The sequence below is a fragment of the Melozone crissalis genome, unplaced genomic scaffold (assembly GCF_028551555.1).
Source record: "Melozone crissalis strain CALT ecotype California unplaced genomic scaffold, PUWL_Pcris_2 ptg000042l_1, whole genome shotgun sequence".
Taxonomy (NCBI): domain Eukaryota; kingdom Metazoa; phylum Chordata; class Aves; order Passeriformes; family Passerellidae; genus Melozone; species Melozone crissalis.
The window spans coordinates 31,384,999-31,409,722 of record NW_026535820.1 but is presented as its reverse complement, the minus strand read 5'-3'; the positions used below and the strand labels follow the sequence as shown (position 1 = coordinate 31,409,722).

At 46.5% G+C, this 24,724-nt stretch overlaps 1 protein-coding gene across 1 annotated transcript in view; it reads right to left on the bottom strand.

Moving 5' to 3' along the window:
- NR4A3 (nuclear receptor subfamily 4 group A member 3) overlaps positions 1-21,533 on the bottom strand; it is a 31,340-nt gene extending 9,807 nt beyond the window's left edge. The window contains exons 1-7 of the mRNA XM_054284594.1: positions 21,134-21,533; positions 18,520-18,669; positions 15,073-15,959; positions 12,741-12,870; positions 11,594-11,766; positions 6,116-6,315; positions 4,775-4,953 (exon numbers count right to left, since the gene is read on the bottom strand). Coding sequence (XP_054140569.1) covers positions 4,775-4,953; positions 6,116-6,315; positions 11,594-11,766; positions 12,741-12,870; positions 15,073-15,957 — 1,567 coding nt within the window. The 5' untranslated portion in view covers positions 15,958-15,959; positions 18,520-18,669; positions 21,134-21,533. The remainder of the gene's footprint in view (positions 1-4,774; positions 4,954-6,115; positions 6,316-11,593; positions 11,767-12,740; positions 12,871-15,072; positions 15,960-18,519; positions 18,670-21,133) is intronic.
- Positions 21,534-24,724: the final 3,191 nt, after the last annotated feature.

Here is a 24,724-nt window from a genome sequence, read left to right as displayed (position 1 = left end):
GCAGCATCCCACTGAGAGTGTCAAGTGGGCAAAATAATAATGGTTTGATGTGGATAGAGAAAGGAAGGGGCAGAGAGGAAAACATAATCAACAAGGAGAATGAGAGAGAGAAAACACTAGCAGTTCTAGAGCAGGCAAAAATTTGAGGCTGAATTAGAATGTGCCATTCAGATGATCTGTACTGGACTCTCAGTCTTTCTATTTTCACACTGACTGAAAAAAACTAACAAAAAGTCATTTGGGAAGTTTAAGAAGCATTTTCCAGCATAGGCTGAGTTAGTATCTAGTCTACTCTGCAAAGCTTTGTCTTCAACACTGCCCAGTCCATCATGGAGTGACTGTGCAGGAAGACTTGTGATCCATGAACACACTAAGCTCATAGAAATCATCTGTTTGGAATTAACAACAGAACTTGACCCAAGACCAGCATTTCCTTTCCATGTTGGTGCTCTTCTTTAGCTCATTAGATGCTAACTACCAACAGAATAAGTGATCCAAAGAAGAAGATGACAGACCTAAGTTTTTTTTACTTTCATAGGCATGTGAGGTGAGTGTCATGTGTTGTTTCCCACCTACTTTCTTCTGGGTTATGTTTAGAGCAACAATCATTTGGTGTGGAGGAAGTTGTGTCCAGCTTTTCTAAACCAACTAAAGGAAGTAGAAAAAGAGAAGAGAGACAGAGAGAGGAAGATCCTAAAGGAACACCTTACAGTAAAAAGATGTGTTTTGGCATGACAGAGTTCTAAGTTAACTGCTTGCAAGCCTTCACAGTACACAAGATGCAACTTCTTTCATTCTGGATGCTCTTTTAAGGTGATGTCTTATCTGAGAGGACCTGAAAACTCATCAGCAATCTGACATAATGCTTTTCCTTCTAGGCAACATACCACAGATTTCCAGGACACATAAAAGAGATAGAAAAAGCAAAAATATATGGACTTTCCAATGGAATCTATAATGCAAAATATTGTACATACCTTTAGTTTTACCCAAAGCAAACAATGTATGGAACTACACTGAAAAGAACAAATGACCCTACGTGCTCTTAACCCTGCATCCTATGCTGTCATCTGCAGCTGTGGTTGGGATAGGACATGGAGCTTTGCAGCTCCAAACAAGTCAGCAGGGTTAACTGAACGTTGCTGGAACTACTGGGGCTGTTACTGGGCACACAATTTGACATCTCAAAATGAAGGAACAGCCTTCATAGATCTTAGGACACTGGGACCAGTGGAATGTCTTTTAGTCTCCAACACTGAATTTTACATTTATTCCCTCTTCCTTCACTGGGAGACAGACATTAGTTCTCCCTGTCACTCTTGAAGAACACAGACAGAATATGTGAAAGAATATGTGACTCCTCTTACTCTTCTCCCTCAAAACTGCCAAAGATTGGTAGTATATAAGAAGGTTTGGTTTCTAAGAGCACATATTTGTTTGGGCTAAGGACAGCATTCGTGAAATCAAGTAGGATTACCCGCTCATTATCCTCAGAAGAAATTTTTCTTTATCTGGAAAGACAATTCTTGAATACAATCCTACCTAAGATGCTATACAGTGTTAAAACACGCTATGACTACTACAGATCACAGGGCTGTTGTAAATTTTTTTTTTTTTTTTTTTGTTAAGCCATCAAGTCATAAGCAATTTGTGTGATAATCAAGAAAATTTTGCTCAAGGCAGCATTTAGTGTTGCTACTAAAGGCAAACAATTAGATTGACAAAAGAAAGCTTTCTCACTTCTTATTTTGAAGCCTAGTGACACGGATATCTACCTGGAACATGGGAGAACCATGGTCAGATTCCCTTCCTGCTGGAATCAGACCAGAGATAGGGCCTTGGGTGTCCCTCTGACCACCAGCTCATCCACAAATCATCAGACACAACACCCCTTCTGTGGCCCCATGCAATGTATGAAGTTCTCTTAAGACAAAAGACAGTGGTAGTCAATACTTGGATATCTTGTGTTCCTGGGAAAGGTTGTTCTTCCTTGATCTGACTGACAGAAAAGGCTTGAAGCAGAGTTTGCCAACTACCCATTGCTTCCAACAGTCCATTACAGGAGAAAAGGGTGCCTTCCCTGGAGATAAAGAATGGCACCTAAATCACTCATCTAAATCTAAGCTAAGCCTCAAAACGATGTTTAAAAATGTTCAACAATTCAGACTTCTTCAGGTTTCATCTTTGCAAATTTTCTCTTTGTTATTTTTTCTCTTTTGGTGTGACTAGCTGAAAACCATCACATGGCTTGTGATACTCAAACTCAAACTGCAGGGAGGAGACAAGAAGCCATTTCTTGTGGGATGCCACATCAGAGCCAAATCTCAAGGTTTTCCTGAATAAAAAATTTCAATACACTAGCTAGAATCACCTGATTTCCTCTTGCATGTTTTATTTTTAACATTGTTCATCATTATACAATGCTATCTGTTTTCAGGTGACCAAATTTCTGGCTGAGTCCCTGAGTTAGCTAACTGCCCTTGGATATCTGAAACCTGTGAATATAAGTCACTAGAGCTTTGGTCTAATTTAGATCACATGAAAATACATGCTGTCCTTAGAACAAATCAGCAGAGATATACCAGCCTCACGAAATAAAAGAATAAGCAGAAAACAACATTAATTTTAAACACCATCTCACACAGAAGAGAAAATCAAGAGAAACTTGACAGCGAAAATCTTAAAGCTTCTATACACAGAAACTGTCTCCTTTTAAAGGCAACAATTGCTTCCATTTGTTTGGAAACTTTGGGAAGACAGCACAATGTGGCAAACTCCTGGAAGTGTTGTGATCAAGGAAAGAAAGAAATGTGGGACGTATCCAATTAAAACCTGTTTCTAATTATCCTAGGGTGAACTGAGCCAGCCACTGGACAACTCTGACTCCTTATGTAAGGCCAAGCAAGCAGTGCTTAACTGAACAAATCACCATGTTAAAACAGAACGTGGGTTTGTAAGGGCAGTGAGTTTTCCTCCTATACATTTGCTTTTGCTACATTCACGTAGCTTGCTGGGAATCCTGTTCATCAGCCTGCATACTCTTGGTGTCCAGGAGGATAATCAACAACACACTACCTATAGCTACCTAAAAAAGACATATCTCATATATAGTTAATAATCTAAATCACTCATATGCGCTATATATATGAGCATGTATGCCTGTATGTAAATATATCTAGAGAGGGACAGCACCTGTCCTTGATTTAGTTATCTAAATGCATATACATACATAAATACATTATGTATGTATATAAATATGCACACACATACACATACATGTAGGTGTTTATAGTACATATATGTAAGTAGGTGTGAACATCTGCCAGTGGATGTATATACACAACAGAAAAAAAAGAAAGTTGGGAATGTTCTTCCTGACTTACACGTACCACTCATTTTGGGAATTTTTTTATACAGAGTAAAGCAGCTCCAATGAGTTATTCTGGTCTTAAATGTTTTATCAAAGAAATTGGAATCTGGATCTCAAAGTACCCTTTCCAACTGCAGAAGAAATTAACAAAAATTAATAAAAACCCTGAAAATGCTTAAGAGACAAAGAGATACATACATACACTAACCCTTCACCAAAACGCAGGAAGACAGCATACTGTGCAAACTCTGAACCCAAAATCTTGGCCCCACAAACGTCAGCAGGAATTGGCCAATTCTATTTTTTTATATCTGTCATTGAGTGTTTTATCTCAGGGTTGCCCTGACATCATTCTCATCCCAGGTAAAATAAAGACTACAGCTGGTGTTGTTGAGGCCACTGCCTGCAAAGTAGTAGATGTCTGAAACGCAGAAGGAAATCAGTATCTATCCAGGTGGAGCTTATAATCATCCCTAGGAAGATCCAGCTCAGGGCACACTGAAGCCCTGTCTCACACTGATGACACAGCTGCACTGTTAAACTATCAGTTTTTCTGATATGAGTGTGAGGCTCTTTGTGGAGATGACTTCTGCTCCAAATTCTGCTGTGTGGTTCTCAGACACCCTTTCTCCTCACTCCTTATGCTGCCATCAGCCATGACTCTTCTATTACAAGATGGCCAAGGTATGCTGGGCTTTATTGTTTCAGGAATGCAAAAATTACACTTTAAAAGGTTATGTTCCCCTGTTTTGTACTTATTGGACAAATTTGGCAGATTCTGACATTAGTTTCCTGCTGGTCACCCCAGCAGGCAGAAAGGGTCATACAGTCACATGCACACCCAAAAACTTTTGTACAACTGTGAAATGTGATTTTTTTCTCATTATTCTCTGATTTTCATCTCTCAGAAAAGCAGTACATGGAATACCTAGGCTAGCCTGGTTACCAAATGCAGCCTGCCTGCCCTCATGGAGCACTCATTCTGGTCTAGCTATCTTGCTGAGAGAAGAGCTCTGCTAGCTGTATGGCCTCTAGGTCTCAAGCTGCCTTGATATTACTATTCCTACATAGAAGACCTAACTCTGGTAATTTCATTGAAATTTTCTGGGACTTCACAAAGTATCTTGAATATTTTTGCAGGAGCCACACAATTTGCTTGGAAGCAGTTTGCTTTTTGGAGATACTCTGAGAAAACAATGAAGCTGCAAAGAAATAGTTAGACAATATTTTAAGAGGGGTGTCTGGTAGCCTAATGTTAATCCACAATTTCAATTTGGTCATGCTAATGCTTAAAAATCATAATCACTTCACCCTGAATATAGCTAAATTAACTGAAATTGCTTGAATCTATTATGAATCAAAGCACTAGAGTCTGAAGCTTTCTATTAACAAAGGAGCACTTACCTGTAATCATAGTTAGAGCTGATAGACTTGCTAAGGCTGGGATATCAAGGTTAAGGCTCTTTAAGTTTAAGGAAAAGTCTTTAATAGAGTCGAGCCACTCCCCAAATCCTCGAAGGCACTGAAGTCTATGAAGCACGAGTCCATTGCAGAATACAAACTTATCTTCAGCAGTATCAGACCTCAAATAAAAACAATTGAAAAAATTATAAATGCATCTTCTACTTTACAGAAAAATGCATAACCAGTATTGAAGCGTCTGTCATTTAAAATCCAAGGCATATTATCCTGAGACATATGTGGGCATTCACGTTTGACAATATGTTTCTCCCTCGGGGCCAAAGTACAACAAACAAGCTTCTGTGATTGCTTACTTGGTAGAGTTATAAGCCTGAGGTTAGCTGCAGCATGTGGTGTAGACTGTCTAATTAGTTAAGATTTTGGTCCTGCCCAAAGGCATAAACAGAGAAGACATTTTGCATTAAATACTGTATGTTTGAACCAAAGGAATACTAAGTGAGTGCATTTTGATATACAAAACTAATAAAAAGATAGGTTCTGCAACCCTCAGCATTTACTTAGTATCATCTGCTTTTTTCAGATTGTAAAAATTGGCAAGGAAAAAACAATGGAGAACACACGCATTAATGCAGGACAAACGCATAACTGCATAAACTCTTCTATATGAAAACCTGTGTGCAAGAGAGAAATTACAGCCAAGCTCTCCTCTTATTCCCTCTCCATTACCAATATTTTTGTTGAAAAAACACATGAAAAGGTCATTTTCAACTTAAATAAACATGGGCATAACTGAAATCACCAGTCTGCAATTTTGCCAGTTCCTGAAAGTGAAATCGGTAAAGTGTCTTAACTAGTGCTAGAGTGACAAACAGCACCTCACTCTATTAAATAACTTGGTATTAAAAAGAAAACCAATCTGAATAAGATTTTAAATCTTCTTCATCCCTTTCAAAAACAGATGAAAAAGGGAAAAGAAAAAAAAATCATACTTGAAGCGTGTTTCTATATTTCATACTTATGAGTACAAAGCAGACTTGCTCAAATAGTACCTGAGGATCAATTTTGATTACTATGTAGGAGGAAGATGGGACAGATCAAATAAAAGAAGCACATTAGTGACACCTATGATCTCTTTTTAAATCACCTTCTTGATTTTTCCTGCAGTGTAAAACAAATTAAACACCATATCCTTTGTATGCAGACATTGCATTTGTCATTGGTACAAATGACAATGTTCAAAGATAGTGCCATATTTATTCCTTAAAAACATTCAGATGGATCATTTTTCACATCATCTTAAGAGGAAATTAAACAAATAGTTACCTGATGGAGAGTCTTAGTACAAACAGCTCCAAAAAAGCTGATTCTATGAGTAATGTCTGATCTTCTTTTGGGAGGTCAGTAAATCCTGGGATTTTTTCTGCCCAGCCTCTAGTTATGTCAATGGAGGCAGTCAGAAGATTATAGAACTGTTGTACATGTTCTGCATCTGTGCCTGCAGCAGCCTGATCAGTGGAACAGTACTAAAATGAAAGCCACAGAAAGCAAGGTTATATGCATTTAAGGGCATTCTGTGAAACATACAGCATTATTTGCCCGACAACATTTCCTTCTGTGGCAAAGCTGGTATTATTTATAAAGACATAAAAATAGGTCTACATCTACCTACTTATTTGGTTACCTACAGGCATTTTGCTATTCAGATAGATATTACAAAAATATTTACATATGTATAGAAGTAATTTCAAATTTATAACTAAAATATAATATCACATTTTACAAGTACCTATATGCTATTAGTAAACAGAAATAGAAAGCTGGTGGGCAGGATAATTTGCATTACACTAGAAGAGGAACATTATTTGGCTTACTACAATGAAACACTTTTCCCATTGATGAATTTGTCTCAGTATGTCAGAAATGCAGATTTCTTCCAAAACCTCACCAAGTGCATTTTATCTGACAGTCATAGAGACACATAAGATAAATCACATTTTATCTGACACATGCAGCATTGCTTCATTTGAATACAGAATTGGTTCAAAGTAAACCAGCTGCCCCATATCACCTCTTATCCTTCAAATTGAAGCATTTGAGGTTCAGCAGAACCTATTATCCTGCTTATGTGGCCATAACTCTTCCAGGCAACCATTTGACAGTCTCAGCTTGCTCAGCTTCCCTGTGACCCTCTGACAGCTCCCTCCCCACTATCTCCTACTTCATCACCAGTGGATCCCTGTCAGTCCTTTGACACTGCTCTCTCTTTCTTGGCAGAAAATAAAACAGGAGCTTTTGTGGCTTAGTCCAATTCTGTGCTTGGAAAGTGCTGCTGGATTTCTGAGCAGGTACTGAATAATGTGGCATTTACTGTAGTAACATCCTCATCATCAGACACCTGCTGGGTTATTTCTGGGAGAGACTTCATATCCACTCTCTCTCGTATGGGTTCAGCCAAAGAAAGGCTGAGGTAGTCTCCACGGCCAAGAAAGAACAAGGTTACAAAAAGAAGCCTGCATGCTCTTTGGAAACAACTTCCCACATGCATTTAGGCTTGAGTCCATCAGCCTAAAGGCCACTTCAGCAACTCTCCAAGCCAGAGTGGAAGCAGAAAAAACTCCTTCCCCATCACTAACAGTGGTCTGGCAGCATGGGAGGACCATATTACAACTGTGGGCTGCAAGTATCACCCAAAAGTCACCTCTGTGCAGGGCAAAGGGATGGGGCAGCAAGCAGAACTTGTCAGGTAGCTGTCCTGTACTCTGCCTCTCCTAGCTGGAGCTCATTGCTGTTGGCAGGTAAGGGATGAAGGACAGAGTTGCTGACTGATGGGAGAACCACAGCAATCCTAGAGACCTTTGTCTGTATCTGGTTCCTGGTACTAGCTCTTAGTGACTCTGTTCTGCTTAGCCAACCCTAACTGCATGAGTCTCTCACGGTGCCTTCCAGCTCACATCCCTAACCAGCTGGTGAAACATGTGCAATCCTTCTTATAAAGTTCATACAGAGACAAATTTTGCCTCAGCTGCTCCAAAGGATCCTGTGACATTGAGGCAGGTAGAGGCCACAATACAGAGAAGACGGGGAGCAACAGTAGAATCTGTATGCTGCATCATATTTATGTGTTCAGACCCCCACTTGAATGGAGCAGTTGAGGACACTCAAGCAGCAAGAATCACCTACTCCTGGCACTGGACTGCAGCAAGATGCACACAGGTAATTAATGAGCAGGCAAAGACAATTTGCTTTTTCAGACCCCACGCATGTTCTGGACCCTCTAGACACCACAACAAGTCTGCATTTTGGCACTGGGAGATGTGCTTTGCTACAAAGGGGCTGACCATGACTCTTACTACACAGGGAATCGAAACAGGCTGAAGGAAACTCCTGCCTCACAACAGGTATTGCTAAGCTGAGATATATCCTTGATCCTCCGAGCAGTAAAGAAGAAGGAAAACAAAAGGAAAAGAGAAAAGGTACTACCCATTCTGAAGGGGCTCATTCTAAATATAACTCATCACAACTCAGAGTAATTATGCCAGGTGTTAATTTGTTCCCAATATTTATAAAACATTCCTTTGGCAAAGGTAAGGCAAAGTTTTAACATTTTCTAATGAAGGTGAATGCTGCATTATGTCACGTAACTGTGATTGCTACAGTGTGGTATACCCCACACTGGGCACTGAATCAAATCAAATGCATCTAAAAAATTATAACCTGTATTTTTTTTTGCATAGTCTATCCCATGAGAACAATTTTAGAAGAAAGGTAAAAGATTACATGGAAATGTACAATTTTCAGCTGCTGCAATACATCACTGCTCACTATAAAGTATTAGCACTTACAAAGAGTTGTTAAAATATAATTTACTTGTAACAGGCTTAGGAGCATAGAAGTAACCATAAACAATATGTATGTTTCTGTTTCATGCACCACAGTAGTGGGTTTTTTCCATGATTATTTCATGGAGAAGAAGTGATATTTGACCTAACTTGTGACCAAGACAGCTGGCAATCCTGCCCTTGGTCAGGAGGCGTCACAGGACGGAAGGGCTCCCTCCGATCTGCCTTTCTAAACCTGCCCTATGCAAACTGGAGGCAAACCAGGAGAAAGACAACAGACAAAGCTCTGCCCCCCTCCCTTCCTTGGAGCTCCTTTGGGAATTAAATGAAATATGACTGTTACTTAGGGAGGGAGTTGCATGTGTAGCAACCAACATTAATTTGTATGTTATATCTGAAGAGATTTGGAAAGCCTGAGGTTGGGAAGCCCAACAGCACAACTTAGCTCTGCCCTTTGCCTGCTTTCATCAGTCCTTCATCGACGGCTACAGCTGCAAAAGCCTAACAATAATTTCTCTGCACAGAAGAAAGCCTACACTCATTTTTCCAAAAGTCATGATATGTGCCTAATTTTGTGGCCCAGGAAGGGGGGGATTATTGCCTAAATGCTGCACTCTCCCTCTGAAAAGGCAACATTTCTATTTACATGGGTGCCTACTCTGCATGAATATGAATGGCAAGGGTCTGTTTCTCATCTCACTTCCTTAAAAGCATAAACTCAGGGAATTGTACCAGTAAACAGGTGTGAGACCAGACTACAGCCCTTGGCAATTGCCTTTTGAAACCAAGTACCTAAATATACCACAGCTGTGGACTGGTAAGTTAAAACCAGTGCTGAGATGAAAAGCAGCCATGTTCTGAACAGAACTGTTTCCAATGTTTTGGTGTAAAGTTTGTAGCTTATGTAATTTATTTTTGGTTTTGTTTTTTTTCCTGGGTTGCTCTGTGAGTGTGTGTATCTACAGGGTTTTCTGGAGGGAAGGGATACACACTTTTCTCTGAAACTTTTATCAGTAGTTTTAGGATGGTCAAGATATTACAGCTTGTAAACATGAAGACCAGGCTAAACATTAAGGTCGTATCTGCAGAAGTGTCAGGGCTGACTCCAAAGCCAGGTTTCCAGATCTGCCCATTTGTAGTGCTCAGCAGGGTCACAGCCTAGCTGAATGTCCCATAAGTTAGTCTTTATAGGTACAGGATTATTATTCTTCATAGGAATATTTTAGCATTGCAGTATGTTTATGATATGTTTCATTAAATTCAGTTTATCTTGCTCTTTACACAGCATTTGTTTTTTGACCTCCCCTAACTTTTCAAAGTAAGCATAAGGGTCTTTGAAAAAAATAAGAATCTACTTATTTCTTGCAGAATATTTTTGTCATTTCAGCACCGCCAGGCATAACAGACTATAATATATTTTAGTGTAAAGAAAAACTTAGATATTAATATGTCCTAACAGATAATCATACTTAATCTTTTAGCTACCAAGACTAAATTAATTTACTGTCAATCATATGCTCTCTGTAAAGTCCAACAGAATTGTTCAACAATTAAATCTGTGGGTTGTTTTCATTAACAGAGAAATAATTACTGCAGGACAATGCAAAAAGTCACATACAAGCACATAATTTTTGTTCAGTTTTCTGTAAATGCAAAAGAACTTTGTATCAATAAATAAATACAAACTATGGCCCCTGGACTCCTGCAATTCTGTGAAACCCAGCAGATTTCTATCAAAGAGCACAGCTCGTCACACACCTTGGTATTTGTAGAACGATCCCTGAGACATTCTGGGTAAGTTAAGGTACACGTAGATATGGCTAATGCATTCTCCCTATAGTAGGTTGTCAGACACTGAACAGCTAAATTCTTGATAATAACTTGAAAAATAATATGATTTAATACTTCCAGATTAGTTTGAAGAAAATACGTTACAGCATGCTTTAAATTGCTAAATTATATATATAAGCATAGTCTAAAATAGCATAATGTAATTTTTATATAATTGCAGTAAATATGCTTTAGGATTAAATATTACTTAGCAACAAGTGATAAATGGCCAGTGGAGTTATTGTCTGAGTACAGCTGCTATTTTTAACAATCTCAAATTTAATCACATTTCTTTAAGGGGGAAGAATTTGATCTTGTTTTTCCGTAGCTGTAGTTTTTTTTCTTATCCTATATCAACATGCCTAAAAATTGTATTTAACAAGTCATTTCAATGCTGTATTTTAATAACTACAGAAATTTTTTTTTCAGCTTTCAGAATATTCCATGAATATTTAAATTGTGACTATGCTACATTAAAGAACAAGGTTACAAAAATATATGATCTTTGGTAAAGCTTTGCTGATTTTTCAGAGTTTTAATTTTAACAGGCTTGTTTTAAAAACCTGAGTTTTACTTAAGGAATATTTAGGCTGGGGTATCCAAAGCATACTCTATTCCCATTTAAATAATGGTAAAATTCCCGTTGATTTCCACAGGAATGGTCCTATCCAGTGTCATACTCTGCAACCCTTCTATCTGAATATTAGGGAAGTGCTATTAAATTTTAGCCTTCAGAAAACAGAAGTAAAGATATTGCACTTACAAGTACTGCTCCTGGTTAATCAATGACATCATAATTGATTGTGTTTTGGCACAGCCTTTTTGCAAGAAGAATGCTCTATTTATCCATGCATTTTTGCTTTAACTCAGCCACTGAATATACTGCAGATTATTAGATCATTTTGTGATTGAGATCCTCACAATGAATAGTTACTAACACTAATATCTACTGCACTTCCTTTCCTCTCATTGTCCACCTATCACGAAAAGACAACGACTGGCTGGAACGATTTCTACCCTCACCCAAATTTCACACTTAATTTCATTTTGGCAAAGCAGCTGGTAAGGAGAAATGCAGCTCGCAAATCATTTCTGTGCGGGAAGCAAACGGGGAAAGGAAAGTGAGACATACTCTTGAATAGTCCAGCTCCCTGGGCGTGGAGTCGGTTAAAGCTCGAACGAGGGCATTCATCATGCTGATGGGAGGAGAGGGCGGGGAGGGCTGAGAGGGTTCTTGCTGTAAGGGGCTCTTTGGTTTGGAAGGCAGCCGACCTCTTCTCCCTTTCAGGCTGTCGGTACGGACAACTAGGTGAAAAAAAAATCCCAAGGGAATCAGTTGTGAAGGTACCAGCAAATGATGGATCAGAATGAACACCCCGCTTTCCTTACGGTGGCCAGACCAGTAAAAATAAGTGTTCTCCAGTTTCAGCATGTGCTCTTGATGCCCTTGATTGCAAAGGAACACAAATGGCACCAGAACTGTGTCAGACCTACGATCGTAAGCAGCAATGTAGCTGCTTAGTGAGAGCCCAGCTGTGTTCCTTGTGTCCATGCTTTGTTTGCAGCATGTCAGTGTGCCCCTGCACTTGTGCCTGTGACACTCCACTGCTGAAAACAAGCCGAATGTGAAACACAGATTTTAATGTTTCTACTAGCAGTGTGCCTTTTAAATGGCAGAGGCATTCATTCAAAGTAATTTCAGCTTTCTTAAAGCATTTGAAAAAATATGGTCACACTATATAGGTTATATTATCGATGTCAGTATTTGCAATGGGACTGCTCACACAATATTACTCACATGCTTAAATATTTGCAGAATTGGGACTAATGTGTTGATCCTGTTTCCATTTAAATTAATTGCAAATTTACAATCAGCTTATGGGAATGAAACGAGATCCTATGTCAAAATGCACACAATCCAGTGCAGCCCCCAGTGAGAGAACAAGGGGAAGCCAACAGCATTATCGAGCAATGTTCAAAGTTAATAAAGGAGACATTTTGGCCACTGTCAAATTATCCTCTTGTGACCTTGCTGTTCTTGAACTCTGGGGTCTATGGTCTAAATATGATAATAGGGGTGAAAAGCATAAAATCAATACATTATTAAATAAATGCACATATTTTGGGGTAAGTTATGAATCTCATCACTGTCAAATTTATTGTAGAGACATCCATGCTTTCTCACACACACACACACACACACACACACACACAAAGACACAGATTCATAAAACATAATATTTTAGTTTTCTGGGATCATAAATAGCCAGAGTCTTTACCTTCTTTAACCATGCCGACACTGAGACACTTCTGGAACCGGCAGTATTGGCATCTGTTACGACGTCTCTTGTCCACTGGGCAGTTTTTATTTGCCAGACAAACATATTTTGCATTTTTCTGAACTGTTCTCTGCGAAAATGCAACACAAAAATAGTAAACCGATTGTTTCTTGAGCAGCTTAGAACCTGACAAAATGTGTTTTAATTACAACATGAAAAGTGACAGTGCAATTCATATAATTAGATAAAATTAATTTCCTAACACACTAGCCTGCAGGAAAAACAATTTTATTAGTGCTAGCTGCTGACAATGAAAATCATCTAGGATTTTTCTGAAGCAAGTCTCTGGAGACAGGCAACTTTGAATGATAAAATCATATCTGAAATTACCAGGTCATCACATCTACCTTTGGGGATTAGATTATCTCCGCTTTTAATATCCCTTTGGGAACAATTTTCTACTTGGTTCATTCCCTTGATTATTGCTGACCTTATTAAAATAAAATCAAAATGATCTGCAATGTACTTCTCTTGCTATCACTATTGTTAGTCAAATACCACAATAACTGGTTTGGTTAGCCATTAAAATCATCAGGGAGAAAAATAAAAACACCAGCAACCCCTACAAAATATGTTTGGCTAAATACTCTGGGAAAGTTAACCTGACCTGAAGAAAAAGGACAGAATGATGACACAGTTATGTAAATTGAATTAACTCTAAAGTCATGTTGAAAAAAAATAAAGCAAAATTAAAATGTATAGAAACCTGGTAAGCGTTGCAAGAATGTAACAAATATCAATGCAAAAACATATCATGCTGCCACGCTTAAAATCAGAGATACATCAATAAATAACATTCAAAAAGGTACTACTAGAAAAGACACCAGGAACAAATTGATCAACTCAACATTCAATATTAAATCTTTAACTGCAATTAAATTAATGGATAAATTTTATTCCATAATTTGTGTTTGTTATCAAATAACAGCCTCAATGTACTGAATGTATGAGATACAGCAAATATTGTTCATTGTGATTTGGAGCTGAAAACAGTTTAATTTTGCAGAATTAGGTGCTGTTGCAACTCAAGGATATGCTATTGATTTCCACAGGGACAGGTTTGGGATAAAAAGAGCTGCTATTTCCATGTTATTTGTGTTGCCTTTTCTAGTTATATTTAAATAACAAATTAGTTTTATAGGAGACGTGTGTATTACCACGTGGTCAAAAGATTATTATTAAGTAACACTGACAATTCCACCTACAATAAAAAAAATGTTATAAGCCCTCCCCCCAAATATTTTGGGACTGGTTTTGTTCCCATTGTATCTTTTACCAGAATAAGGGCATAACTGCTATCTTAGCAAGAAGAAATATACAAAATCAACCCCAAATGTTTCAAATCTTAAACTTGCTGCGCAGAACCATCCTACCAAAAGTCAATCACAAGCTCTTCCCTTAAACAAGCTATTTCTGAAATTAATACTGGAATCTGGACCTTCAAACTCTGCTGAAAGGAAATTACAAAGCACCCAAACCTAAGATCTAAAGAGTATAATCAACTCTTGAAAAAACAAGCGCAAAGTTCCAGCTGAGAAACTGCTGTGTGTAAGTTATTTGTGTTGCTACTCAGCTGCAAAGAGCAGCAGAGTAGCATTGCAGAGCAGGCACCGGGACCCCGTGCAGTGCTTAGTCACTGCTCTGCAGGCAGCTTTCCCCTGGGAAGGGCTCCCCGGGCTCCTGAGCTGAAGGGGAATGACAAGGCAGCAACCAAAAGCAACCAGGAGTGCTTGGGTTTGTCCCATGAGTGAAACCAGTTTCTTCCTGGTGCTGACCACCCTGCATTCCTCCTCACGCCAATTTTCCCTGGACAGCAAAGGGCACTGCTGCCACCACCTAAAATATTAAGTGAACTTTACAATTTCAGGGTTTCTTTTCTCACCTAAAAACAAAGTGTGATTGGAATTGGTGACTGAGTAAAACCCAGGCTGAATGTACTCCAGATGAGTTTCACTACAGAATAAATGCCATATATAGCTGAAACTGGGGTGACCTACGTTTCGTTGAGGAGTGCTGGCAGACCAGAGGTGGTTCCCCCAGATCACTGCCATGGCCTCTTCTCAGCTGAGACTGGCTGATCCTTTTATCCTAGACAGGGCTTTTCTTGTCCTTTAAAAACTTTGGGCGTCCCTCCCACCCTGCTCTGGGGGCCTGACTTTCAGCACACGATGTCCCTGAAGCCCCAGGTCGGGACCAGGAGCATGTGGGGACAGAGGGGATGGGAAGTGAGGTGGGATCAAGCAGGCAGGGGAGCAGAGCATGGATCCCTCACCTTGAAGAAGCCCTTGCAGCCCTCGCATGTCCGCACCCCGTAGTGCTGGCAGGCGGCATTATCTCCACAGACAGCGCAGGTGCCTTCCCCGGACGAAGAGCTCCGGCTGGGAGGGGACGGGAGGCCGCTGCTGCCGCTGCCGCTGCTCTCCCCCATCAGGCTGGAGGTGGCTGCGTTGAGGCCGAGCGGTGAGAAGGCTAAGGTGGCTGGTCTTTTGGCCAGGTGAAGCCCGTAGGAATGGCCCTCCATGGGAGCCTGGCTGGCGGCGGGCCTGTCGGAGCCCAGGGGCAGGCTCAGCGAGGCCGGGTCGTAGCACATGTGGGCGGCCGCGGACGGCGTGTGCGGAGGCGAGTGCTTGAAGTGGAAGAGAGGGAAGCGCGGAGGCACGGTCTTCATGGGGGCGGCGTCCATCAGGTGCCCGGGAGGCAGGCAGGTCTGCGTGGGCTGCAGCGGGGGCTCATCCCACAGGGCCTGGTGGGCAGGGAAGCCGGGCGTGGTGGGCGTGGAGGGTGGCGATTGCTTGAAGTACATGGAAGTGCTGGGCATCCCCTCATCTGTAGACGGGGGCAGTGAGGGCTGGTACGGGGACAGCCGGGTGTCTTCCATCTTTATGAGGGGCCTCTGGCCAGAGGAGGCAGTTTGCATTTGGTAGAGGCAGGAAGGCTTGAGCTCGTAGCTGCCAGAGTAACCCTCCATAAAGGTGCTGAAGCTGGGAAGGGAGGTGGTGGCAGTGGCAGTGATTTCGGTACTGCTCAGGTCCATGGTCAGCTTGGCATAGTCGGGGTTCATGATGTCTGAGCTGTACTCCGAGCCATAGGCGTAGGTCTGGGATGCATAATTCGAACCGGGCGGTGAAGGACTATACTGCGCTTGCACACAGGGCATATCTGCAAGGGCAAAGGGACGCGTCAACAACAGGCCCAGGGCACCAGGCTGCAGCCCAGGCACCACAAACTTCCTTCCTAGAGCTTTCCCAGAGCTCACATAGGCACCCAACTCCCATTCGGACATTTAAATTAGCCTTGAGCCTTTTGCTTTCAACAAGAAATATGCACCAGGGAGCGACTAAGCATTCAGTACTAGGAGTCTGCTCTCATCTAGTCAAGGGAGAAACTCACCAGTTTATATTATACCAGTGTCAGTGAGAGAAGAATCCATCTCAAGCTGCCCTACATCTGCTGCTTAATATACATAGGTGTCAATGAGTATTAGATAAGCACAACGAGAAGAGTTATGACTCTAAATCTACCTCTCTCTATGCATGTAATCATGCTGTAAAGTTTTCACGAAGGGTTAACGAGGTTATCAAATGCATAATATTAAAAATTATATTTATTTTAAAAGAAGCAGCATCTGCAGCGCATGTCAGAGGAATTACTCAAATCACAAGGTTTTCTACTCAGGACTTGCAAACATCAATTTGCTTACTCAGCTCTGGACCTTTGAAGAATATTTCTGGTCAGCTAATAATTTAGGGTTGCTGTTTCATTATTAGTTTTAAGGCTTATCTTTGGTAGAATGTTCTCCTTTAAAAAGTGGAGGGTACGACATCCCCTTCAATTTGCAAAAATGTAGGATAAAAGATATGTGGCATTTCTCTTTTTATGGGAAAGCAAGGTTGAGGCCAGTAATACAGTTGGTTTTATTCATTAGTCATGAAACTTAATGTGGTTCACTAATAGCTGGGATGGTCAAAGCAACACAGTGCCTGGCTAAAAAGATCTGATTGTTATTTTCTTTTACATTTTCTACTAGTCTGCCATGTAATTTGCTGGTCACAGGAAGTAATAGACCCAATTCTGCAATTCACTGAGGTTTGCCTGACTAAACACTGTGAGATTCTAGACCAATATTTGCAACTTGAACTAAAAGTGTGTGGTGTATTTTGGTTCCACAGCAGAGGAATAAAATGCATCAATTAGTATAAATTTTCTCATAAAGAGAAAAGTAAATATGGATAAAATGTATATCAAAATTAAGTGCAGTTCATCTCTTCTTAATCATGGTAATTTATATTCCAGAAGCACTTGAGAAATAATTCATGTTAAAAAAAAAAAAAACTGCCTTGGAAATAATGAGGTTTTCCTCATTATTTTAAGAACTCTTTTCACTTACAATTTAAAAATATTCACTCCTGGCATGCAGGAATCCAAATAATTTGTGTTAAATCAACTTTTAATTCTTTCCTGCCTGCTTTACAGATAAACATATTTAAACTAAGCACTATCATATTTAAACTACGAATTATCACACTGTCACAAACCATTCACATCTTTCTTCTTCTTGAGAAAACACTAAAATCTGAGAAAAAAAAATAGTGCTGAAATTAAGACCTTCTTTGCCTTAAATCCAAAAGCTTAAAGAAGGAGGCAGGACAACCCTCCCCCCTAAGCCTTGCCTCCCAATGTTATTTATGTATTATTCTGCTGGTCCCTTTTTTTTCCTGTCAATTTCTGTCCATGCCATTCCACGCACACACATTTCCTGGCAAGTCGTATCATTATCATTTGTTAGTTTAAGGACTGGCTGTTAAAACATAGTGATCAGTGCTTAATCAAATAAAAAGGGAAAGAAATTCTCTCCACACACCTCCACTGAGAACTGACAGAGGAACACAACAGAGTGAGTTCACAGCTAATGTCACAACTGGACGTGTTGATACACAGCTCTCTGAAGGAAAAATGCTTTTTTGCTAGCTCAGAAAATGAGCAGGAGTTCAAGGGAACAGATCATTATGTCCTTTTTTTCCTGCATTTTTCTGAGCATAACAGTGTCATGCCACTGAATTCTGTGCAAAGTGGAGTAGAAAAACAGAAGTCTAAAATAACTCTGACCGGAGGACTGAAAAAATATCCCTAACCTAAAGGTCTGGTCTCTCCTGGCTCTGTGGGACTCCTCCTACCTCGCCTTTTGCCAGCGCACTTGTCTAAGTCTAACCCCTACTTTTCCACTTAGGGCACCAGTATTAATTCCCCCGCAAAGTAAATAACCTGGGATTTTTTTTCTTTACCCAACAATATTAAAACAAGAAAAGAAAAGGCCCCACAGGAGGTGCATTAACGAGCAACCTGTCATCAAAACCTAAATGAATGGCTGAAAGCATCGGGGCAGGGACATTGGGAGCTATTACCATGGTGTTCTGCTTTCTTTGCGAGAACGTGGATAAAGGATGCCCACTTTAGCTCCAGGGGCGCTTCACAGGGACACTAGCACCCGCAAGCAGCCCCCCTTGGAGCTGGCAAGTCTTTGGCGAGGGGCTCGCAAGCCGTGTGCCCCGGCACGGCATCGCCGAGAGCGCTGCGAAAGGCACGCGCTGCTCTGATCCTTTCGGGATTTCAGCTCCCCGGGACGTCGGGGGCCGATGATGCCAAAGGGATTTGGGAAGGGTGGGGGCCCCGCCAGGACCTCCCCTCCTCCTCCCGCCCTTCTCCCGGAGCGGCCGCTTACCTGGTGGGTATCTTGCGCGCTGAATGGTGGGGCTGGAGGTGCGGACGGAGGCGGCGGCGGGCGGCGGCGGGGTGGGTGCCGGCTGGGACCTCTCTGCGGAGGCGGGCCCGGGGCCTGGCCTGGGCGGGGGGCGCTCTTCCGACCCGGGCTCTGTCCGCCGGCGGCGGCGGGAGACAAGGCACAGTCAGGGGCGGCGGTGCCCGGCGGGGCGGAGGCGAGCCCCCCGCCTCCCCCCGGCGCGGCGCCTCGGGGGGACGCGGGGGCATCGTCCCCCCGCCAAGCCCCCGCCTCGCCCCGCGAGCCGGCCGGGGTGCGCATTCCTGCCGGCTCCCGCTCCCTCATCGCACAAAAGGCAAGAGAGCACCGGGTTGGGACAACGGAGCCGCCGGTTTGTTCTCCGGGAGAGGAGCCTGGAGAAGGCAAGAGGAGAACTCCGGGCGGGGTGACTACAACAAGCGGGACAGCATCCCCGAGCGTCCACTTCCCCGTGAGAACTTTCTCTTTTCGGGATGCAGAGACAGGGGAAAAGCAGGCTGGGAGTTTCTATGCAAGGTACCGGCCAGACTCGAGGGGTGTCCTGCCGGCCCCGCCAACCCTGAGCGGTGTCTCCGGGCCCACCATCGCCGCCGCGGGGCAGGGAGCGCAGCCCAGCCGCCTCCCCCCGACCCTCGGGGCGCTGCCAGCCGGGCTCCGCGGGGGATGCTCGGCCGCGCCTGCCCCTGCCCACGGAAGCCGCTCCCCGGCGACTCTTTCTCCCGCTCCTCGTCTTTCTTTTGCCTTCCCCCGCGCCCCTCGCCTTTGAACCCCCGCCAGCACCTGGGGTGTTAAGCGCCTGTCAGCTCATCCCTTTCTCTCCCGAGGGTTTTGTTCCCTTACGAACTCCTACGAGGCCGTTTCCCGCTCGGCGCGGAGCGCCCTAGGGCTCCTCTCTGCCCCCCCGAGCCGCCGGTTACCTAGAGACACTCGCTGCGCTTTTAACCACGCAGCACCCCTCCGGGCTGCCGCCGCCCGAGCCAGGAGCGCAGGGCCGTAAGGGCTGTAAATTAGGAGGAAATAACTACCCTTGTCAAAGCTCTTTTCTTCCTCCGTGCACTTTACATTCAGCCCCGAGTGACACCCCTCCCCACCCTGTAATACGAGGAGGAAACCGTGAAACACTCCATTGTGATTGTGACTTCTTCAGGCGAGTTTCGAAACCTTCATTTACCCGGGAGGGACTGCGGAGGGGGAAGCTCCATTCAATTAAAAAGTTTCGTGCTGGATTTCCACCGCCGGTTAGCTGGCGATTTTTTTGGGGGGGGAGTGGGAGGGATCGCCCCGAGCCGCACGGTCACTCCAGCAAATATCCACGAGATCGCGTGAGATTCACCTCCGAAGAAACCGTCTGGTCTGGTTTAGTCCATTGTTTTTTACCGGGGCTTGACTCCAGCATACAACGGTCTCCACGGAGGAGAGAAAAATAGGGCGAAGAATGTAATCGAGTGAAGCGGCTTGGATAAAAGTTAGCGATTCATTCCCAAACTTTTTTTTCCTGGAGAAAAAAAAATCCTATCCCAACACACTAATCCCCCTACATAAAACAGTGTTTTACGCCCTTTCCCTGGGAAATATCCTCTCACGGATCCCATCGTATCCAAAAATTGCAAGTTAAGTGACAGCGTTCTTAACTAGCCGCGCTAAGGTGAGCGGCATCTCCGCCCGGGACAGGCTATCGCGATAATGCTGTCCCGATCACCGTCCCTCTACATAATATCACAACCCAACGCCCGCGCTTTCTCGCCTCTTTCCAAGACTGAAACTTCTTTCGCAGCTATTAAGGCGAGGAGGCAAAGGCGAGAGGCGCCGCGGGGGCAGGGAGCGGGGCAGCGGCGGCGCAGCCCAGCCTCCCCGCACGGTACCGCCCGTGCCGGGGCACCGCGGCCCCTCGTTACCGCTTCTGACCTCCGAAGGGAAAAGTGCACATTTCCGAGGAGCAGATGCCGGGCAGACGTGCCATGCAAACATCCCGTCTCATTTCAATACAATATGTCACATTCCAGCAATTACCTCTCGGGCGAGCTCTTTGGGCTGCCGAGGGGGGCTGCTCTCTCCCAAAGTGAGATGAGCTCAACCTGCCTCGCCGTCCCTATTAGACAGCTGAACTTGTGCAAACAGAACCACCTATTTCCCAAGCGCGGCTAAAGGAGGGAGACAAATTGCTGCCATTCATCACCGGCGCTGTAAACTCCCCGCCGCCGCCGGCAGCATCATTTCCATGACAACAACTAGCAGAAATACCTTAGTATCACCGGCTCCGGCTCCCGCTCCGCTCAACCACAGCCCTCCCGTTTGCGAGGAGCAGCAGTGCCCCGCGCACGGCAGGAGTTGCCGAGGCGGCAGGGACGCTCGGAAGACGAGCGGCAATTGAACATCCACAGGGAGGACGGGGGAGGAGGGGGGGAAGGTGAGGGAAAAGTTTCAGCGAGAACCCGGCACGGCAGCGCGTCGGCTGAGCCGCATCGCTCGCCGCCGGCATCTCCCCAGCATCTCTACCCCGGCGGCGCAACTTTCACGGAGTGGGGACACGCCGCGCCGTCCCTCTCCCTCAGCCGCTCCCGTTCACTCGCATACGTACTCGGTTGCTGTGGAGGTTCCGTCTTTACATCTAGTTTGTAGGTGCCCGCTTCCTTAAAGGCGTGTGTAGGCGCTGTCCAGCGGCAGGACCCGAGACACAAAATCCCTCAGACTCCGGGTAGCTGCAGGTCCAGAGGGTGCGTTATCCCGAGGCATGGAAAAGGATTGAAAAAGCCTGAGGAGCCAGGAGCCCGTCCCCGGGCGAAGGGAGGGAGTGAGCAGGCGGGCGGGCAAGGGATGCCGAGCGGCGGCCGCCGCCGCGATGTGCCTTTGTGTGTGTGTGCGGCGGGAGCCGGGCCGGGACCTGTGCCCGCGTCCCGGTGCGAGTGCCCCGGGGTGCGCGTGTGCCTGCGCCGGAGAGAGGGGACGGAGGCGCCTCTCTGCGCTGCTCTCCCGCTCCCTCTCTCTGAACGTCATTTATGTGAGAGGAGCCCTAGCGGCCTCTCCATAGAGCGGCTGGAATGCGAAACGTCAATAGTGACGCCATGGGAGCCTGACGCTACTGACCCCCCCCCCCCGCCCCAGTGTGTGCGCCGCGCTCCCGCCGCACCGCGCCGAGCCGAGCCGAGCCGAGCCGAGCCGAGCTGAGCTGAGCTGTGCACAGCCGAGAGGCGCGGAGCGGCGCGGAGCTCCGGCAGAGCCGTGCCGAGCCGCCGGCAGCGGGACGGCACGGCCGGCCGGCCGCCTCGGGGCCGCCCGCCCGCCACAGCCCGGCGAGTGGCTCCCAAAGCTGATAATAACAATATTAACAATAATTATTATTACTGAGATAGTGATGATAACAAAATTATTATATCTTTACTGAAGTGGCTCAAATGAAAAGAGCTTTGCTCGGTTACTCAGTGGAACTTTTAGGATTAATTAATAAAGGTTTCTTTCACTTTTTTATTTTTCATTTTTAAAAAGTTTTTTCTTTTTGCTTTTTATTTTTTTTTTCCCGAATTATCTTCTCTTCTCCAACTTTTTTTTTTCATTTTTTTCATTTTTTTTTCTTTTTTTCACTCTTTTTCTTTTCTTTCGAAACTTTGCAGTGCGCAGGAGCAAGGAGCAGGTTGCGGGAGGTGCCGCTCACAGAGCGGGCACAAGAGCTAGCGGCCCGGAGAAGCGTCCGGGCTGCCGCCTGCTTGTGACTGTCTGTGTCCGTGTGTCTTTCGGTGTCCGTGTGTCTGCCTGGGGCACCGGGCTGGCGGCGGACGACTCCCCCGCTGTCTCCGCTGGCAGCAGGCGCCCGCCGCCGTGCCCGGTGCCGTGTTTACATCCACCGCCGGCGGCCGGGACGTCCGCGACTGTCACTGCAGCCGTGAGGGCCGGAGCTGGGCTTGTGCTTCGCACAGAGGGGCTCCGCCAAGCGAGTCCTCCCGCCGGACGGGAGCCGAGGCGGACGAGGAGCCTGCTGCCCCGAGGAGGAGGGACCGGCGGCAGCGGCGGCACTTTCGCTTTGCCTCTCGCTCCACCGTCCCGCCGCCGGCACCGCCGCGGAGCGTGCTCCCTTCCCGGGGAGGCAAAGCCGGGGCTGGCGCAGGGCTCGGCGGAAGCCGCGGACCGGCGGCGCGACGGCCACGTCCGAGCCCGGGATCCCCTTCCCGAGGCGGTGCGCGCCGTTTTCCCCCGGGCGCCGGGGCGTCCCCCGCTCCCTCCCTCGCTCCCTCCCTCCGGGGCCGCGGCGCTGCCAGACCCCGCTCCCCCCGCGGGGGAACCCGCCGGGCTCCCCGCGCGGCCGCGCTTCCCCTCCGGACGCCGCCGGCCCCCGGCGGGGGCCAGCCCGCGCCCCCACGTCACCGCCCTCGTGCCGCCGCCGCGGCCAATCCACGCACAGGACGCGGCGGGCCCCGTTCCGAGGGGCGGGGCGCGGCGGGGCTGACGCACGGCGGCCGCGTCATTGACGCAAGCGGCGTTGCTAAATTTAGCCCCGCCGGGCCCCGCGCGAGGCGCTCGGGATCGCGCGCGAGGGAGGGGCGGGGCCGGAGCCCATTGAGCGGCGGCAGCGGCGGCGGGCGGGAGCGCGGGGCTATTTTTGGGACACCCCTCTCCCGGCCCCCCCGGTTGTGATCCGGCCAAACCAAATATAGATGCGGGCGGGTATTTATAGCGCCGGCGAGTCCCATTGTCGTGGGGCCACGCCCCCGCCCGGCTTCCTCTGCGCAGGGGGTGGAGTGCGGGGCAGCGCACGGGGACCCCGGCGCGCACACCCATCCTCCCGGTAGCCCCCACGGTGGGGCGGGGGGGAGGGGTAAAGCTGCAATCGCACGCTGGCGGGGGGTGCCAGACCCGTCTTCCTCCTGAAAAAAAAAAAAACCCAAAGTCTCTTGGTGGCTGTGGCTGGAGTTCCCCTCCGCGTGGCCGGCTCGGCGCGATTCCCTCGGTGCGGCGCGGTGCCTTCCCTCCGTATCGCATTGCACGCCATCCCTGCCCGGCCCCCGGCGAACCACTGCTGACATTGCCGAGCCGCGGCCGAGCGCCCCCTGCGCGGGGGGCTGCTGGTGCGGAGGCGGGGAGGGGATGGAGGCAGGCTCACCCCCCGGCCCGGCGGGCAGGGACGCGCGTAGCAGCGCGGGTGTTTCCGCGGCGGGGATGCCCCGCTCGGTCCGCCGCGGCGGGGATACCCCCTGCCTGACGCAACGGAGCGCAGCAGGGGCGGCGGCGGGCACAGCGCATAGCGCCGCGGTGACCTCATGGCAGAAGCGGCGCTGGTTGGGAGTCCTCCCCCCGCCCCCCCTCCAAACCAGCCCTCCCTCCCCTCCCGCCTGTTGAGTAAGCGCCGAGAGAAGCGAAAATGCCATGACGGGCCGGTGCGCCCATCCCCGGTGCTGACACGGCGCGACAAGGGAGATTCCCTTTGATGCCGCTGCCGGCGTGGGCGGCTGAGGGCAAGGGAGGAGAGACAGAGAGGGTGGCACTTTCCGCCCACCCCTCACCCCGGGCACTGGCCCCGATAAAAATACTCCGTTTTCCATGCTGTCATTTCTCCTTTGCATCTCGGCCTCTGTGCTGGGAAAGGGACTCCGCGGAGCGCCGCCGCCCTCCTGCGGGCCCCTCGCCCCGCTCCGGGCGGGCTACCCCCGAGAGGGCTACAAAGTTCCAGAGTCATCCCGAAACTCGCAGCTCCGCGCTGAAAGCGTGTGCGAGAGCAAAACGTCGGTGCCAGGTGGACTGTCCTAGAAACCGAGTTGCCCCCCCCGCCTTTCCTCCCCCGGGTACTCCGTGCAACTTCGCAGCTTCCTCGAGCTGTTCCTGTCTCCCACGACGTGAAAATATCGTCATGCAAGAAGGCTAAAAAAAAACTCCAACCAACAAAACCCACTCCAAACCCAAAACCGGCGGCAAGAGTGTTTTGAAAGCCTTTAAAATAATCTTTGAGGTGCTATTTAAGGAACAGGAAATGGGATGTTTGGAGAAAATGATTAGAAAGTGGCATTGAGTGCGCTATGTACTTCGGGCAGATGCGGGTGCTGTGCAGGGAGCCGGGCACTTGCTCACCGAGGCAGTGGTTCCCTCTAGGGAGAGCATGGTCTGCTGTCCTGCAGTTATTTATGACATGAGAGGTCACTCACTATACTCCGTGTGCTTCCCATGAGGCGAAAAGGAAGTTCAC